Below are 18859 nucleotides of genomic sequence, written 5' to 3' on the forward strand. Positions count from 1 at the left end.
AGAAGTGGATATCCGTAACCTAAAACCCTGAACCTTAGCTATAAAACTTCCTGGTTTACATGGCAGATAAACACTTTAGATTTACATAAATATTCATATAATCACAGGGTATAATTTTAAGATGTGTTCTATTTGTCCATGCACCAAATCCCCCTGTAAAATTCAAAGGACGTCTAGTTTTGAACTGAAGTGCTTTAAATAGGTGAAACAAAGTGATAAACTATTCTAAACTTAGGATACAAAAAGTTGAAAGGTCACTGTTAAAGGTGAGATGCATTGGAAGTGTTTAAAATCAGTTATAACTCCAATGGAGTTTATGCCATTCTTACATAAGTTCCTATTGTTAAAGCAAAGCAGGAATTACATATTCTACAACATTTACTCACAGATGATGGAAATAAAAAATAACGGTAAAACTGTGTTTCCAAATTATTTAAAGTTAATTTAAATTTTAACTTATGCTTATCTTAAATATAATAATATTTAATTATGGTAATAGTGATAATAAAAATAATAAGTGAACTGTTATTGCTGAATTTATTTTAAGTTACCACTTTTCTAGTGAATCTCATAAAAAACTGCCTTACTTGTGGCATCGATCTTGCATTGCTTTGACTTCTTGCATGACTGGTACTTCCTCCTGGGACAGAGGTTTTATTTCCACATCCTGAAGCATATTAAGAGCATGCTGTTTGAGCAGACCCAAAGATGATAGCTGGTGCTCCACTTCCAGAAGGAAGCTGCTGTGGTAATCCAGGAGTTCCAGGAGCTCTGTTTTAGATGCTTTTTCTACTGAGCTTTCTGGTAAACGATCCTGTAGTTGATCTATCACTACAGTAGCTTTCTGAATCTATGCAAAGAGATACAGTTTTTTTTACTACAACTGATACCAAATGATCCTATGCCTTCTGCTATATGTTCAGGTGACACAGAACATTTGTGGTATAAGGCTGATGCAATAGTCTCTACAAAAGACCTAAATCTGTGCTCAAATGCTGCTAGCTATAGCTAGGTAGCCTAACTCTTTACACTAGGCTTTCTAAAGGTCTCTATTATTGTGATAAGTCACTCCTATTTTTTATTATTATCTTTATTGCCATAGGACCTAGATCTTTAGTCCACAGCAGACCCCTGTTTGGCATGACCCATACATTTAACAGAAAGATCCTCCTCATTCCCAAAGAGCTTGTAATCTGAGCATAAAATAATGGACAATGACAGATAATAAGATTCCAGTAATATTTTAGGAATGATGTGTGTTTTAGAGCGATTATTTTAGATGTGACCAGAGCAGTGACAAGCAAAAGTATCAGTGTCCAAACTTAAAATTAGCAGCTTCATCATTTTCAGGAGAAACAAAAAAGGAAAAAAAAAAAAAAAAAAAAAAAGAAATAAGAAAAAAAAAAAAGAGATTGACTAAATCATTTGAGGGAAGGGAAACATAGAGGAAGAGACCCTGAAGAACCAACAGAAGTAAAAAAAAAAAAAAAAAACCTGTATTTACTACACATGTACCCATACAAAAGAATGGTGCAATTGTTGGATTCTAAACCTATGTCTTCCACAGTGAGGTGGGCTTTTTTTGAATTGGGGAAAATGACTGTGATTCCTGGTCTCAGCTTTCTCAAACATAAGTTTCTTAGAAATAAAATTTTCTTGTCTTTCTTTTTAACAGGACTTTTTTATAATCTGTACTCAGTGTTTGTGAAGGCCAGTATAAGGAGCAAAATCCTATGTACAATTAGAAACTGAGGAGTAACAAAGACCAGAAGTTACCTTATCATTAAACCCCTTCCATTCCTGTACTGCATCTTCCAAAATTTTCTCTTGCTCCTGGGCTACATTCCGGAGCCTTGTCCAGCGCTGCCAAACTGTTGTCACTGATCTATTTACAGTTGCCTTGCTGGCATCATTGCTAACTTTTTCCAGCTGTGAAGCCTTCTCTTCAAGAGTTGTTATCTTTTCATGGAAAGAATTTACTACAGACACAAGAGTCTGAAAAAGCAAAAATGAACATTAAGTTTTTCTTTTTCTAACAATACAATTCATAACTCTTCAACACACTTTCAGGATGAGCCACTTCCATCCGCTGTAGATAAAAAAGATGTACCCTGTGTTGATTGACTTGGTTAAGTTCCACTTTATTTTGCATACACAACGTATTAGCTGCAATAATCCAAGGGACTTGCTCCAGAATGCAAATCTCTGGAGACAGCTGAAATTTGGTGTAATCAGATTTTCTATTCCTTGATAATGCCTCAAAGGATAGGAAATGTATTCAGAAACCTTTTCATAGCAGAGCCTGTAAGCTCTACTATTAGAGTCTAAGATTGAAAACAAACAAACACACAAAACAATTCTTTATATACTCTAACACTTAAATGCTACAGGAAAAGATCTAAAAACTCAACTTCAGGTTTCCATGGGTCAGGACCTTCAGAAAAAAACATTAATTTTTAACTGAAGGAAAATGATTTCATATAATTTTCAGCGCCTTACCTTATGTGTTTGCAATTTCTCTTCTGCTTCATGAGAAGAAGCAGCTTTAGCTACTGAGAATTCAGATAACTTTTTTTCAGCCTCATTCATCACTTCAATGACCTTTTGTCGTGCTGTCTGATACTCCTGCCACTCAGAAGCACACCTTGAACAAACACAGTACCAGAAAGAACAATTTAATATAAAATAAAAACATTATTTTTCAAGAAAAAGGAAGACTATTGGGAAAGAACACACATACAAAAGTATATGCTGTTTCCAACTGTGCCTCAGAGATAACCAAAAATTGTACTCCTAGCTTTCCTTTTTATAGCCTTTGATGCACTTTTCCTCAGTGACTTTGTTTAGGTTGTATTTCAAACCCATCCAAACTTTTGGCACCCAGAACATTCTCCAATAATAAGTAACATAGTAATGCTGGTTAAAAATGGTATTTCTTTGTAGTTCAAAATGTCTTCTTCAATTTCATTTGCTCCTCCATGGTTCTTATACCATGTGAATTAATATGTAACCATTCTCTATTTAGCTTCTTCATGCTTTTCCAAGCTTTTTACAACTTTATCATTATTTCCTTAGGATCACATCTCTAGTCAGTGTTAGAGGAGAAATCAGAATCCAAGAGTTCTGAATCCTAGTATCCACTTCAGTCATCAGTGACATATCCTACAAAATTCCAGTACAAACTAAACAAGTACTGGGATATTTTTCTTTCATCACTAACATAAAGGAAAAAAATAAATAAATAAATAAATAAAAATAAAACCCTAACAAAACAAAAGAAAAAAAGAAAACTATACCTTTGCAACAGTTCTTGTTGAGTTTTGGCTTCCTGCTTTGTCCCTTTGCCCTTTTCTTCCAATGAAGCTAGATTCTGCATGAGCTGCTCTCTTGCTGTGGCAAGTATAAAGGGCTCCAGCTCAGATACCAGGCCCTGTAACTCCTTCAAATTATTACTGAACTGACTTTCTGTGCTGAAAAATTCAATGTGGTTCCCTAGGTTCCCCTCGGAGTTCTCAACATCAAGACCATTTCTTGTTAAATGCAGAAACTCCTGAGCATCCTCAAGCCAGTCATTTGTTATTTGAATCACTTGATAATACCTTTGGCAAAGGCTATATAATTTATCCAAGGTCGCCTGAAATAAAAGTGAAAATTAAGTACAGTAACAGACAAAAATTCATAATACCAACAATCCTGGCTCTGCTCACACTTGCCTAAGACGCTCTCACAAGGGCTGAGGACTCATGGTAGCTCCCAGCATCTCCCTCCTCACCCTAGGTATCTTTGATTGCATGCCTCCCTCACAAGCTGCAATCCCCTGCTATGCTGCAGAACATGCTTGCACCAGGGCTGATTGCCACGGAGAGGCTTGCTTTCTTTTCCTTGTACTACATGTAATAGGTCTGGGGGAGATTAGATGGAAGAAGGTTTTAAGTGAGCCTGCACTTCTGTGTATAAGTATATAGGCATATCGAGGAACTCTTACTGCTCTTTCACTCAACAATGGCAGCAGATCACAACCTAAATTATTTAAAAAGACTAATAGGATTATTAAAATCAATCCTTTCATGCAGATTACAAACATCAAGCCTCAGAGCTATATTTTTCAGCTTCGTGAGCAAGAAACTAATGACACTGTGTATATACCAACCTGTCTCATGTGTATAGCTTCTTGAACTTCACTATCTAGTTCCTGCCAGCTCAGCAAGAGTGTTTTCCAGATCAGCAGGTATCAGCTCCTTTGCTTTCATATATCTCTCTTTTTCTTTATTGCTCAGTGCATTCATTACCCTTAGGCTTGACTGCACTTCTTCCTGATGTATCTGAACCTTTCGGATTTCTTCTTGGATGCTTTGCAGCTTTAGGTCCAAACTTAATTTTCCATTGAGTTCTGTTTTCACCCATCTCAGCCAGTCGAGTGAACGGCAGATTTCTGTCTGGAAGTCTATGCTTTGCACAAGTCTATTCTCACAGTCCATCACTATGTCACCAATGGCAGAATGCAAATTCTTTAGTTTGTCTTGCCAAGACAGCACTTGGTGATTGGTTGTTTCAAGTGCAGATGGATCAAGCTGGGGAGAAAGGGTTTCTATATGCTCAGTTATTCGCTTCAGAAGACTCCCCGAATCTTGCAAGCTGCCCACCAGAGAATGGTATATTTTCAACTTTTCTTCTATTGGTAGCATTTCTTCATTTACCTTAATTTGTTCATTTTTCACTGCCTCTAACTGTGCTTCAAGTTGTGTACACATCTTCTCATGTTCTTGACATGCTTCTACTGTGTCTTCTAACAGGCTGATTTTCTGTTCTATTTGCCTCTTCAACTTGTGATATAATGTGGCAAGTTTTAACATTTCATCTGGTTGCCATGGCTGGCCAGTGCTACGAAAGGCCTCCTTCTTCTGGTTTAGTTCATCCACTGCTGCACCAAGGCTCATCACTTCACCTAGGAGGTCTCTGTAGGCCTGCTGGAGTGACACAACTTCTTTGGCTAAAACAGAAGCTGGAGCTTTGTCCATATTAATAAACTGATCATCTAGCTCAGTCAAGGCTTTAGTTGTCAACTCAATCAAAGAGGTATATTCTTTTCTAGCATAAATTGCTTCCTGAACTTTATAGAATTTATCTTTTGCCAGAGCAGTGACAAGTGTTGAATTGCTGAGGGAGAATATTAAGTTTTTCATCCAGATAAGAATGATCCACCTCATTAAGCGATGGTAGGATTTCTTGGCCATGTCTTTGCAGAGCAAGTAGGAGATTTTCATATTCAGGTGACTGCTCAAGAATCTGTTGATACTTGGACAACTGGGTGTACAGTTCAGAGTTACTATTCATTACATTAACTTCTGGGAACTGTGACAATATCAGCTTGCTTTAGCCAATGGCAAGCCTTATCCAAATCTTCTTTGAAATATTTCCTGGAAACTATATTTTTCTCCAGTTCTAACAATCTCTGGGTACACTTTTGTAAAACAGTGTCATATATATTCTGTAGTTCTTGCAGTTTACCTAACACTTCACTCTTCTCTTGTTCTGTTGCTTCTTTCATTAAATCCCTTCCTTGAGTCCCACAGCCCAGTGACTTCATTTTGGTAGGCTTTCAGGCTAGCTTGGGCATTCTTACAAGTCCTGATCTGTTTGTTCACATCTTCTGGCAACAAACAGATATGCTCTGGAAATGTTACTTTCTTCTCATGTTGATGAATTTGGTTGGTAGCCTGAAAGATTGCCAAGAGAAACTGTGTTTTTTCAGACAGTGCTTTATTCAGGTGCTTTCTCCTCTGGCCAACCAGATCACTGAGACAATCTACATGGTGCTGTGCATCAGAAAGTGCTTTCTGCAGCTCCTGCCTTTCATTGAGCCCTAAGCTGGTCATCACCCTCTCGGCATCTTTCAACAGTGTCTTCAGAACAAGCTGTTTGGCTTCAAGCTCACTGCAAATGGTAAGATGATCCATGAGAAGACTCTGAGCCAAATCTGGAGGAGGGCTGTGTTTAAGAGCCTCTGAGATACTAGGTTGCTGCTCTTCTGCCCATTCCATTAGTTCCTGAAGTTTGGAATGCACCAAACTAAGCTCTTCTAAAGTTGAAACAGAAATTTGCATTTTTCTTTTCACAAGTTCCTCCAGCTGAGTCCAGCGTTGCTCAAAATGACCAAATTGCTCCTTTACTAATTCTTTGTCATCAAGATTCAGATGTTCCACCATCTTCTGTTTCTGATCTTTCAAATCTTCCAGAGCAAATCTCCTCTCTTGAAGTGTTAGTGCCAATTTCTCCAAAGCTTCAAGGTGCACATTTGTGCTTTCAGCATCAGATCTGTTATCAAAATGGACAAGACAGAAATTAATGATCAGATTCTATCTCAGGAGAGTTTTAAAAGAGGCAAGGATGAGTTATGAGCCCACTACATACTGAAATCAATATGATACAAATACCTGCAGTTTTCAGAGTCAGCTGAAGATATCAGTCTCAAATATTGTTTAAAAAGTTTAAGATTTTTTATTATTCTCTTTCATTTGCAAAATGGTCATCAGCACCTCAAGTAATAGCAGCAGTAGTAAACTCCTATAATTATATGCACATTCTGTGTGTTTATTTTAAACATGAGTAAAAAGCATCTGCAGTAATTCAGTAGGAGTAACTAAGCTTCTAATGTAATAGTTTAATAAATAAAGCACTGCCAAGAAAGACAAATGAAACATTCAAACAAAATATAAATGCCTGATGTACCAGAAAATACTATATCCCCAGATGGGATCTTAAAAACAAAGATGGAAGATGTAGCTCCTCAAACTCTTTATTTCAATACAAGTAATTACGCTATAATTAATAAGGGAGGCCTGCTTTTAATTAAGCATGGCAAAATGGATTTTTAGCAGATCCACTTGGAGACATTGTAAACTGCTCTTTCAGTGTATATGTACTCCTTGCTACCCTTTGTTTTACCTAGCCAAGTTGTCCCATTCTTTTGTGAGCTTTTCCAAGAAAAGTTCAACTACATTCATACGATCATGGTAATCCACTGTCCTCTGCAGATCTTCCTCCCTCTGTATGAGCAAACTGTGTGCTTGAAGGCAGAGATCCAGCCACTGATTGCTCAGCTGTCCAATTTCCTTGTGCTCAGGTGACTCCTGTCCTTGGGTTAGTTTGTTTATCTTCTCAGTCACTGAAGTAAGAGCTGACTGCTTAGACTGTAACTTCTGACTGAATTCCTGAAAAAGATCAGATATATGGTAACACTTAATGTATGGTAACACTTAATGTAAATGACACAGTGAAATTTAAATAAAAATTCTGAAATAAATAAATTGTGTTAGCACTAATTATCTGCCCAGGCAAATGCTGTACGAATGTTAATTGGAAAAAGTGTCTTCTCCTCTTCCCCAACCTTTCCATCTTCTCATGTAAGAACAACAAACCAGAGCAGTTACCAGTGATAAAAAGAAATCACAAAGAAGTCACATTTTGCCAGCCAGGCTCCTGGACTCGCACTCATTCCACCTACATTATAACATATAAGATAATTGCAATCTCATGAGAATTCATTTTACCTGAAGTGTTTCTAGCTCATTTCTTTCCCTTTTTATTAGAGACTAAAACTGGGAAAAGAGTCCATGAGTCAGTCACCCCCGCATCCATACTTTGTTTTGTTTCTCTTTCTCTCATAGTTATGATCACTGTTCAAATTAATATTTGAATTAATGTTGAATTAAGTATTTGAATTAATTAACTCCACTAGACAAAAAAACGCATCTACATAAACGTTTTTTACTGAACAAGAAGTCACAGAGAACTCCATATGAAGATACAGAATATACTGACAACTAAAATTAATCAGATATTCTTTGGCATTTATACACTGCTGGGGGTAAAGATAATCTTTTCCCAAATTCCAGTTCCAAAACCTGTAACTAAACAAACACACCCAGCTCCAGCACTTCGCTGAGGTGATAAATTTTCACTGCAGGATTGAGGATTTTTGGGGAAGAGAAGTTACCAACTCTACCTCTTTCTTTGTGACTCCCTCAAATTGAGCTAGGCATCTTCCTACACCAGGGTAAATACAAGGGAAAAGTACAGACTGCACCATCTCTGACATTACAGCTGGTGCCTGTCATTCATAATAAAACCAACTAAAATAGTGAAGTACATACTCCTATCTCTTTAATGACTCCTGCTAGTGTAGCAGGACTTCTGGACAACATTGTGCTGAGGTATTTTCAAGGGTTACAACCTCGTTCAAACACTTCTTTAGGACAGGAAGGGTTGTTTAGTTTTTACCCAATTCCTGGCATATCAGAAAAGAACACAAGAAAAGTCTAGTCTAAGAATACAAAATCCAAGCGTTTATTTACTTATCCAAAAAATAATTTGTTTTCCTCTTTCTTCTTGTTACTTTAATGATGTTTGAGATGCGTGCAGAATAGCTATGGAAGTAATCTGTTCTGTAAATGAACGAGGATCTGAAGTCATATATCTCACAACTAACAGTAAATTAATATGGCTTCTATTACGTCTCTTCTCCAGTGCTTTTCAGAGTCCAGCAAAAATGAATAATATTCTAGATTGCTTTTGAAATGGATCGAGCTAATTTGTAAGTGTTGGAAACAAAGAACTTAGTAAGCACAAGTTGCAGATCTTCAGATTTATTACAGTCAGCAACTAGCCTATTAAAAGTGAAGGTAAATCAAACCAGTAGGCTACAAACTGTATGCTGTTTAAGAAAAAAAAAAAAGAAAAAAACACAACAGAAAAAAAAAGGAAAATATCATAGTATTCTGTTTTGTTGTCTATGTCAACCTGTAACATCAATAAGGAAACTTGCTTTCCTCTCTCTTCTGTGCTCTTGCTTAGAATATATTACCAGTTATACACAATATGTTCACTGCAATTAAATAAACTACCAGGTGAACTTCCACCTTACATTCCGTTCTTATCTCAAAACCTCCTTACCTTAACTTGGAGTACCATATTCTGGGCAATATTTAGTTCCAACTCTGCGCGTCTCCTTTTCAAATTCTGTAGTTGTTGATCTGCATCCTGGAAATATATCCAGAGCTCAGCCTTCATTTGTTTTATCTCTTCCCAACCTTGAGCCAAATACTGTGAGTGCATTATCTGTTGCTCAATCTAGCAGGAAAAAAAAAAAAAAAAAAAAGAGTAGGATTGCTTTAATGCAGATATTTTTGGAGGCTGAAGGATGAATAACAGTCTTTCTTCAAGCACAATACTGTATTCACAGCAAATTCCTGCACTAGATTATGAAGAGGCTAATATTATCCACAAAGAGACTCAACCTTGAGAAGTCATAAAAATCAGTCCTACACCAGGAAAGCTGTGAGAAAAATGACCCTTGAGCGAAGCAAATATACCTATGTGTGTGTTTTCAGTATTCTAAGTCTTTTGTCAAAGCTTAAATTAGCTGCGTAATTTACCATAGTCAATTGTATGCCAAGATTACAGGTGGACTGTGCCCTATATGCCTTTACAACAATCAAAAAAGAGCCCCAAAAATTTAAACACTTCATTTATCTCATCCAGTTACTTTGACTATATGCCTTTTGTAAAATGCCAATAAGAACAATGCCTATCAGACTTGAGCCCATTAATCACCTTACACCAATAGTCACAAAGCTTCTTTTACTCCAAACACGCGTACGAAGTCTTTAAGGTTTAGACATTCAACCAGTTCAATATATCCCAGTACTGCCATGTCTGTGATTTCTTAAATGTTTTCCACTGCAATGTACATAAAAGCATAATTGTATTCTTGTGTTTTTTAGGTATTCAGTACTAGGACAGCCTTATTGTCAATAGACTACTTGGATTTGAACAACTTTCTTCTCTGGTATGGAATGCTGTTACTATATGTATTAGATTTTTACACTGTATATAAATCATTTCAGATGATTTGTGTGTGTGTGTGTGTGCATGAAATAATTTTTCATATTTTAAAAAGAGGAATCCTAATGATAAAGTTTTCTAATATCAAAGTTTATGTTTTTGTTTTCAAACAAAGCATTAAGGTGCTTATGTTCTGGATAAAATACATTGGTTTCTGAATTGAACTATCATAAAAATTATTATTATTATGAATATATTAGCATGTCCTATCCACCAGTCTACTGTTGAACGGATAGTAATATTAAAATATATATGACTTAATAGAAAGAGAACTATAAACTGAGTTTTGTTTTATGAAAACAATTTGGATGAGGTTTTCTTCAACATGTTATGTATGTGACTATAGGACAACACCTTGTAACGCTGCTTAAGTGAGTTTTGCATACTTTCTCCTTTTTCCTTATATTACTAACAGGATAGCATTGTTACAATTTAATTAAATAACAATAATAAAAAATAAGAGAGAGAAAGAGGAATAAAGCTATTTCTAAATGAAGTACTGGAGCTGAAAGTAAGAACATCCTTCTTTAATCTATTACCCAATATGACCTTTTAAAAGAGGACAGATCAAAGCAGTTAAAGCTCTAAATAAGATTAAAAGCTGTTTCTTGTGATTATCTTGTACCATTTGTTTTGTTTGTTGAATATCTGTTGCTGTACTCTTCACTGTGGCATCTGACAGATCACACATGGAGCACAAAAGATCCAAGTATGTATTTGCCTGTTCCTGCAGAGCCCGGAAATGTTTCACCTGAAGGAAGACAATCCCCAAATATACTGAGACTGTGGAATAAATCATACTTTATTAAAAAAATGTGTTTTAGTGTTTTTAATTTAGCTCATTACCTCCAAGAGATGAAACGTAGACTTGCACTATTTAACTAGAAAATGTAAAAAACGCAGAAAAGTCTTAAAATCTTGATTATCATCATCCATCTAGCAAAGCATTCAGTGACATATGCATTATTTAGCTTATGTAACTATATGTCTTTGATTGACACATATGAAGTTTCAACAAGGTGACTTACTTTCCTAAGCTGAATGGCAAGCAGAACTTGATCTGATTTATAAATTGTCATGTTGCCTACATCTATTAAATTCTCCAGCATCCTCCTTATGGAGAATCCAACCCGGTGGCACACCATGCTTTTTCCACATCTCTGAATCCTTTCCAACCTCCCCAGCTTCTCCCACTGACAAGATTTGATAACATTATACTGTTGAAGTTTCTTCCTCTTGACACTGTCTGTAGAAGATCATCTCTCCATATGAAGTGTGTCTTCATCCCACATGAAAATGGCAGTATCAGTGTCTGACAAGTTGGGCTATAGCAACTAGAGACCAGGGAGGAAGGTGTGTGACCATCTAACCCAGTAGTGGCTTCTTGCAGACAAGTTACATAATAGCAGCGTGCTCTTGTGGCAACCCTGAATTACTGCATTAGCAAGAAAGCAAGAGAGCAGACTGATGGAAGGGACTATTCTACATTTACACTTATCAGGCTGTGCCTGGTGCATTGGGCCCAGTTTCCCTCTTTCTCCACAGAAGAAACGTTGTCAAACTAGTGGATGTTCAGCTAAGGGCTGGGGTATAAGAGGCTCTAGCACGTGGCATTTGGACAAGTCTGATGGAAATGAATTTGTCCAGCTTAATAAAAGTTGGTTACTGTCTCCCAGTAATTTAAGGAGTAGGACAGGTAGGAATAGTATCAAAAACACAGAAAAATTCTTCCTGAAAGTGAGCAGATAAAGGAGGAAAGGACAATTAAAATGTGCAGTATTTCGAGGTCTCAATTAAGCTACACGGTGGATGAGAAAACACCCCATTTCAGCATTTTTAGTATCCAACCAGTTTAATTTGAAAAAAAAACGTACAAGTCTGATAGTTACTAAAAATAATCAAGAAACAAAGAAGCCTCTCTTAATGACTAATGTGAGCTGGAAGCAGTTCTATACTCAGACTGAAAACTTGTTTTTGTTGCCTGATAACAGACTCTGTGCCCACGAACTATGAAACCAGATCTCATATAGGAACATTAGTAGGCAAACAGAATGGAAAACAGACAAGCAGAAAGACACAATATCTCTGCTAAACACAGCCACAGATTATCTGAGCCTGGTTATGTAATTAACCAACTGTTTTCAAATAACGTATTTCTAAGCATTTAAGCAGAGCTAACAAAAAACCTTAGGTGAAGAATCACAGGGTATTTTCCCCTCAATATATTTATTTTGGACACGGGAACAAACAATCAAAACAAAGAGATCTCTAAGAAAGCTAGAGAGAATTTCTATTAATATAGAGTTCTTACCTGAAATCACCTCAATAAGGATAACAGCATTTTCACATTCTGAACTTTTACCTGTTTAACTGCATCTGCCAGGCTGAAAGGTGTCCAGGTACTTGGCTTTAGCTCTGACTGTACTGTAGACAGCCAAGTCTGGCACTGTTGTAGGGTATCTTGATGATTGACATGCTTCTGGAGTTCATGTTCCAAACTCTGGTACACCTAAAATAAACATTTTGGAAATTCATTACATTTTCAAACATCACTATTGGCTCTCTTCCCACACCTTGCTAACCACAAGAGAAGAAAAAAAAAAAAAAAAAGGAATGAATAGTGAAGACTGTAGAAATTTTAGCTCTTGTACACAGAAGTACCAGGAGACCAAAGCTCATCATGAGCACCTTGCTCATTTGTGGATAAAATGGACAGTATTTAAGGCATGGCTTCTAAAAAGAGAAAATAGAAATGAAAATGAAGAGGATTTTCTCAAATTTCTTCTTCATCACTTTTGCCATTGATCTATTATGAGGTTTTATCTATCTCTACAATTCTTACTGACTATTAAGATTTTTTTTTCTTTTTTGTTTCTTTCTTTTTATTTCTTTCTCTCTCTTTCTCCATTCCTCTCATTTGAAACTATGCTGGTCTGATCTCATAATTGGATTAAAGATTAACCAAATGACCCAACCAGCCCTTCTTAACTGCATATTCTTGTTTTACTAGGCGACAGTATTTCTTAGCACAAAACTAACAGCAGCTATTTATGTATCTGTGTAATTTTCTCCCTAGGTTTGGAATTAGGAATACCTCTATTTTCTTGGCTGTGACTGCTCAGAAGCTACTGTAACCGGAACATAGTGAGGTTGTGGAGATACTAAGTAGGAACTTCTGGCTAATACACAGGTAGTTATGCTGACTTCAATGTAACATTTAGATCACAAGGAATTCATCTGTAGCACAGTAATGATGAAAGGCTATATTAGTAATACGTAGGCTTGTTTTAAAACAGTTGAGTTTTTAGCACTTAACAATCAGCAAGTAATTACAGAAATAATAACGTTTGTTACTAAACTATATGTAAAACAATTTTGAAAGATTTACCCGTTGGGCTGTGCTACATATGGCAGAATAGCTGTCCCTTGTTCCTTGAAGATGGCTTTGTATATTTTGCTTAAATTTTGCTTGAAGATGTTCTGTGCATTGATTAATCAAATAATCACCTTTACTCTTAAGTTTGTTCAAACAGTCTTCAAATCCTGCAATTTCTTCCATGATAGCCTAAGAAATAGATAAGATAGTTTTGAAGAGATACTTTAAACTTGAAATATGTTCTACATCACAGCTTTTTAATGAGCTTATTAAAAGGTTTTTTTTTTTTTTTTTTTTTTTTTTTTTTTTTTTTTTTTTTTTTTTTTTTTTTTTTTTTCCCTGAAGCAGTCTTTCTCTTCAGCTTTGGAAAAAGGTTTTCAGACAATGTATATTGCAATAGTCAAGCTATTTGAATGTATTTTTGACATAAAAACTATTGCCAACAGTCTGTATGTAGGTATGCTACAGAAACATCAGTAACACTGTAGAGTGTATAAACATTACATGCTTATGTCCCAGAAAAGAGTGTTCTTATTCTTCATTTGTTGTATTACCACCAGAGCTCTACCAACTTCTCACGTGTCTAGTACTGAGGGCTAAATCTGATGCGGAATCATGTCATACTCAATAAACTCTTCCACAGTAGGAAGACCCTTTGATCAAATTTGGTGGATACAGACTTTTATTCAGAGATTACTCAAGGAATAATATGCTAATTACTATGAGTTAAAAGGTTTCAACATTTGCCCTTGGAATCTCAGTTTCAAAATGTGTGTATGAAAGAGAGGGAGAGGATTTAATAGCAATAGCAATACTTTGAATAAAATCAGTGGATGAAATGTTATGATCTAATAGAAGGGGAAAAAAAGCATGGGAAAAAATATTTATTTCTTTATAAGTATCAGAGACAAAAATGCCTTGGGAGTAAAATGACCCTAATCCATCTTCTGTGATCTGTTTCTTTGAACTTCTCAGAAAAAATCTGAAACAGAATTAACATCAATTTACAAAATGCTCTTGTATAGATTCAATTTGATCCAAGATACAGTGCTACAAGGTAAACATGTAAATTGCATTAATGACAGTGGTGGAGCAAAGAAGAAAAATTCTTATTTACCAGAGAAAGAAAGTTTACCCAAGCAGCAAACTCACCTTGTGGTTGGCTAGTTGCTGAGTGATTACTTCAAGACTGTTATTCTCCATGAGGTCAGGGCTAACCAGCCTGCTAGACATATGTAATAACCACTTCTCTCCTTCTTGCAAATCACTATTGTAGTCCTCATGCTCTTTTACTCTCACCTCTAATGTTTCAACATATGCCTGCAAGTTCACAACAACCAAATTTAAATGGTAAGTTAAGAAGAATAAAAACAAAATATCAAGACGTTGAAAATATAGTAAAAGCGTTATCTTTGAAATTCATATTCCCATGACTGACTCATATGATTAGACAGTTAAAGAAGATATTGAAAAGATTAGCTGAGGGAAGAAAATCTGTGGTACTGAAGCAGCTTTTTATTCAGGGTAGAATAACATACTTTGAAAGCAGAGGAAGACAGTGAGGACCCCATTCCTCTAAAAACAGGAACATTGTCAAATGGCTTTAATTTCAGTTCAAATCAGTTATTACAGACAGTTTGAGAAACTGCACATGGCGAACCAAATGCTACAGTAGAGTCCCTGCTGCTCACAGCATTTGTACATACAGATTGCCTGTGACTGTAATATGCAAACTCAGAATAAATACACTGAGATAAAATGTGGTTTTAAGCATATTTTTCTTTTTAAGAAAGATTTTTTATACACTTCTCTTCATTTAACTCCAGAAAACTATGTCTAATAATCTGCTATTGGATGGACGGATTGGTAATTAGAGGGACTTAGGTCAAGCACAAGTACTAACATGGTTTGGAGAGTGTATCTCTGCTAGGGGTATAACCTATTAAAAGCTTCAGCCATAGCCATAATTCAGGAGGTATTTAGAAGTGGTAGATCTTTCAAAACACTATATAAATGTGGACTCATGAATCAATGTTAAATTTATATTGCCCTTGCTGAATTAAACTGTATCTGTCTTGCAGTTCATTTTCTCTGGTTACTTCCATTTATTAATGAGAATTAGATTAAATGAAGTTTGTATGAGGTTTAGAAGAAACATCAGTCAAACAAGTAATGAAATCTAAGTGGCTCTCTGTCTAGAGTGTGACAATACATTATGAAATAAGTAGTTAATTTCCTAAAAAGGGAAGAAATTGAGCAGTTTGAAAGAAACTTAATTTCTTTTCCCTAACTTTTTACCTTTGCTGCGCTGCAGAGTTCATGGTAATCGCTCTGAAGATCTTGAATGTTGCTCTTTAGAGTCACATCATTCACCAGATCAAAAAGTGCTTCTCCCTTTTCGATCACCGATTTTACTGAGGGCTCATGGGACAAAATGGTCTGCTGCATGGACTACGGTACAAGCAAGAATAGTAAAATATGTACTGAGCGCTGAAGATCTATTTTGTTCATTTACCTTTGATCTGAAGCACAGCATTCTACCACGTTATATATCATCCTTTCCAAATAAGGTAAGCTTTGTCACAATTACTGGACTACATTTTTCACCCTTGTCCTGAGACAACAGCTTTGCAGGCACCTAAGAGCAATTTCTCCCATTGAGAGTGCCTAGAAGCATGACTGATAATCTGGAGCTGCTAAAGGACAGTGAGCTATTATGTGTGAAAGGATAAGTATTAGGGATAAAACTTGCTCTAGGGAACACATTCTGCAAACAGGTAGGCAGTAAGATATTGCTAAATCCCTGCTCATAAAGAGATAACAATACAGATGAGTGCATAAGACTGTTATATCGGGTGTATCCAGTTTGAGTTCCTGTTATGCCGTTGTTCTATCCCTGGATCAGACAGTATGGCACATGACAACATCTATCAAATTGCAGTGAGACACTAGCTCCTCAAAGACTTAGCAAACAAGCACAGAGATGTACCATATGATTTTGCGTATTTAAGCTTGGAGGATGGGGGAAAGGGCAGGAGAAGCTGTTTGAAGAGAAATCCTTCATGCTGTGCAAGTACTGCTCAGCAACAGCAAAAACATCAGTGCTGTTATCAACACAGTTTTAGCTATAAATATTAAGCACAGAGCTGTAAAGACTAATGTGAGGAAAGTTAGCTCCATTCCAGCCAGACTCAGTATACATATAATGAAAAATCTGGAACCCTGGAGTATTTCACAAAATCATTATTAGAAGAGACAACAGCTATTTCATCAATTATTTTCTGGGGATGGAGGGAAGAAGCTTCATTAAAGTGCTAACTAAAAACAGAGGAGGCCATAGAAGCTGACTTGGTTGTAAGTTGAGCTGGGACCACCAGCTTTAACCAAATAGCTGATAAAACAAATGCAGACCGAAGCAGTATTTGTAGAGAAGAAAGACCAATTCATTTTCATCCTTGCTTAAAAGGCAATTAACTCTGCTGACATCAATGGAATTCATCATGCGTATAGGTAAGAATAGAATTTTCAAATGTGGAAGCCTTATTTAAACACCATCATTGCAAATCTATGTACTCATTCTGCTTCAGATATCAAATCACGTGTATTTTCACACTGATGCTGCTTTCAGAGATCCAGATCAGAGGTATCAATCTAGTGAGGAAACTTGAACAGACATTTGCATCAGAAGATTTATTGCAAGTCTCTAAGGCAAAATTCATTAAATAGTATGACAACACAATCACTTTTTACCTTGTATTTGGACAACTGGGCCTTCTTCTCATAAAGTTCACACTTTGGTTCCACTGGTGTACGCAACATGGCTTGGTACTCTGTGAGCCACTGGGTTTGTGCCCTGTACTTGTCTGAGAACTCCTTTGCCAGCTGAAGGCACTTCTCTGAAGTCACATGCTCCTTCCTGATTGAACCAGCTAAATCTTCAAGCTGTTCCACATGATCTCCAATTTCTTTTCTTAAGCAATCAGCATCATTTTCTTCCATGTACTTTATAGCTCGCTCCCCCTTCTCACGGGCAGATTTCAGTAAACTGTGGCCTATGTCCATATCACTCAAAAGCAGCTGTGAGGAAAATTAGTTAAGAGAAAATTTACGCAAGCTCTTCTCTCTTTTATCCCTTGCAATTCTATTATCAGTGAGAGGATAACAGTTGTTTGTTTTTTGTTGTTGTTTTTTAAGGACACAAGGAATTGTTAGAGAAATCAAATGGTCTTTTCATTACAAAATTACCTGGTATTAAGGTGCGATAAACAAGAAGGAAGCAGAAAAAAAAATTCTTGCTTTACTGCAGAGTTATTTCAATGATGAGAAAGAGGAAGTATTTCTTGCCATGGTACGTACTGGTTTAAAATTTACATGACAGGATGAGTTGGGAAGGAAACATATTTAAGCTTTAAATGAAGCAAAATATACAGAAACATGCCATATGGAAAGACAGTATCACATTATTTAAGACTATCCATAACCTCAACAACCAAAGTGTTATGTAGTACACATATGATATGAGAACACAAAGCTTTATACTGGATGATCTTTATCCTGCTCATTTCTCTGTTTAGGGTGAAGTTAGGATTTTGAGCAGCTGTTAAGATACATGTTAAAACATAGGCATTTTTTGGTGAATGGAAACTGAAGACAAACAATAATTGTGTCCAACAAAGCTGTACCTCTAGTTTCTGTACTTTTTTCTCCATTGCTGTTTTATCCAACACATCAAACTTGGTGATCACATTTCTGAAGTCCTTGTTAGTAGCTCCATACCAATTTTTGTAAGCACTAAAAGCCAATTCTGACTCCTCCATACTGCGTATCTCTTCTTCCAAAAACTTTGTTTGTTCCTTCAAAACAAATACAGAGGTTACAGGAAGAAACAAGAACCACCTAGATGTTTATCGTTGATATTGGCTAGAGATAGCAATAAACTGCCATTTATTAATAAAACCTGCTATACTAAGATTAAGCATATAGGTTTTGATTCCTTAATACCAAATGTATAATTATCACCGAAGTCTTCCCAGGGTATACGTACCACAGTCGGTAATACTAAAACTGGGTTAATCCTAAACAACTGAAAAGGTACTTTTATTTTGCAACTTGTGTCATGGCTCGTGATTATGCAGTATCTTACAGTGTCTTACGAAACATTTTACCTTACCAATTCAAATTTCCCATACCTATGTCTTTCAGTGATAACCTGAAAAACATTTCCCCATTCACAATTCAGAATTTAAATCTCCTGAATTCTGAATTTCTCTCCTGTTACTATTAAAAAAGTTTAGTAATCACACGTGATCAAATCTGAATATATTCAAAAGGGTTTCAGTATCATTCCCTAACACATTTAGTCCAATGAAATCTACATGTGTGCCCACTTGTGTGTACATATTTATATATGTGTGTACACATATATTTATGTGTGTGTATATTTATATAAACACATAAACAAATACAAGAACATTTGTCATGGTTTTCCATAGGTATATCATATCATGACATCATGCAGTGAATTGATGGAATCAGGATGGCTGCTGAGGAATTACAGTTCCCTGTATTACTAAAGTTCCC

The 18859-nt window shown here is 36.1% G+C and overlaps 1 protein-coding gene across 1 annotated transcript in view; it reads right to left on the bottom strand.

Moving 5' to 3' along the window:
* The window catches only part of SYNE1 (spectrin repeat containing, nuclear envelope 1), a 250326-nt gene that overhangs the window by 123080 nt on the left and 108387 nt on the right, over positions 1-18859 (bottom strand). Inside the window, 18 exon segments of the mRNA XM_040697338.2 lie at positions 588-850; positions 1777-1995; positions 2500-2644; positions 3297-3634; positions 4151-4192; positions 4194-5147; positions 5149-5352; positions 5354-5566; positions 5568-6315; positions 6946-7211; positions 8953-9129; positions 10529-10654; positions 12266-12412; positions 13292-13468; positions 14432-14599; positions 15578-15730; positions 17030-17356; positions 17962-18132. Coding sequence (XP_040553272.1) covers positions 588-850; positions 1777-1995; positions 2500-2644; positions 3297-3634; positions 4151-4192; positions 4194-5147; positions 5149-5352; positions 5354-5566; positions 5568-6315; positions 6946-7211; positions 8953-9129; positions 10529-10654; positions 12266-12412; positions 13292-13468; positions 14432-14599; positions 15578-15730; positions 17030-17356; positions 17962-18132 — 4838 coding nt within the window.

The sequence above is a fragment of the Gallus gallus genome, chromosome 3 (assembly GCF_016699485.2).
Source record: "Gallus gallus isolate bGalGal1 chromosome 3, bGalGal1.mat.broiler.GRCg7b, whole genome shotgun sequence".
NCBI lineage: Eukaryota > Metazoa > Chordata > Aves > Galliformes > Phasianidae > Gallus > Gallus gallus.